The sequence below is a fragment of the Hyalella azteca genome, unplaced genomic scaffold (assembly GCF_000764305.2).
Source record: "Hyalella azteca isolate HAZT.00-mixed unplaced genomic scaffold, Hazt_2.0.2 contig15388, whole genome shotgun sequence".
Classification (NCBI taxonomy): Eukaryota; Metazoa; Arthropoda; class Malacostraca; order Amphipoda; family Hyalellidae; genus Hyalella; species Hyalella azteca.
The window spans coordinates 89,450-90,241 of NW_025945244.1; the positions used below are offsets into that span (position 1 = coordinate 89,450).

At 56.4% G+C, this 792-nt stretch overlaps 1 protein-coding gene across 1 annotated transcript in view; it reads right to left on the bottom strand.

Annotated features, from left to right (window-relative positions):
- LOC108664320 (E3 ubiquitin-protein ligase UBR5-like) overlaps window positions 1–792 on the bottom strand; it is a 42,666-nt gene that overhangs the window by 20,128 nt on the left and 21,746 nt on the right. The window contains 1 exon segment of the mRNA XM_047884403.1: window positions 14–351. Coding sequence (XP_047740359.1) covers window positions 14–351 — 338 coding nt within the window.

The window sequence follows — 792 nt, forward strand, 5'->3', positions numbered from 1 at the left end:
ACCCATGACCCACATGGACCCATGACCCACATGGACCCATGACCCACATGGACCCATGACCCACATGGACCCATGACCCACATGGACCCATGACCCACATGGACCCATGACCCACATGGACCATGACCCACATGGACCCATGACCCACATGGACCCATGACCCACATGGACCCATGACCCACATGGACCCACGACCCACCGACATGCTTGAGGGCGGCCACGTCCATCTCAGGCAGGTTGTCCCGGTGCTCGTTGCCGTTGGCCCGCAGTAGGGACAGCACGTACGACAGCGCGTCCCGCCGACCCGCCGCTGTCCCGCCACCGCCGCCCTCCGTCACGCACAGGCGGCGCCTGCGGGACCACAGGGCCCATTAGTGAACCCATTAGTGGGGGGACCCGTTGGCCCACTAATGGAGGGTTAAAGAGGCATTAGCTCGCCCATTAGTGTTGGGACCCATTTGCCCATTTGTTGGGGGTTAATGAAGCATAAGATCACCATTAGTGGAATTAAGGAGGCATTAGGTCACCTATTAATGGGAGTTAATGAGGCATTAGATCACTTATTAGGAGGGATGGTTAATGAAGCATTAGTTCACCCATTAGTGGAATTAAGGAGGCATTAACTCACCCATTACTGGTGTTGATGAGGCATTAGATAACCCATTAGGGGGGTTAAGGAAACATTAGCTCACCCATAACGAGTCAAGACCCCCATACCCCCACAGCCCCCAGACTTACAGGTCCCCCACAGCCCCCAGACTTACAGGTCCCCCACAGCCCCCAGACCTACAG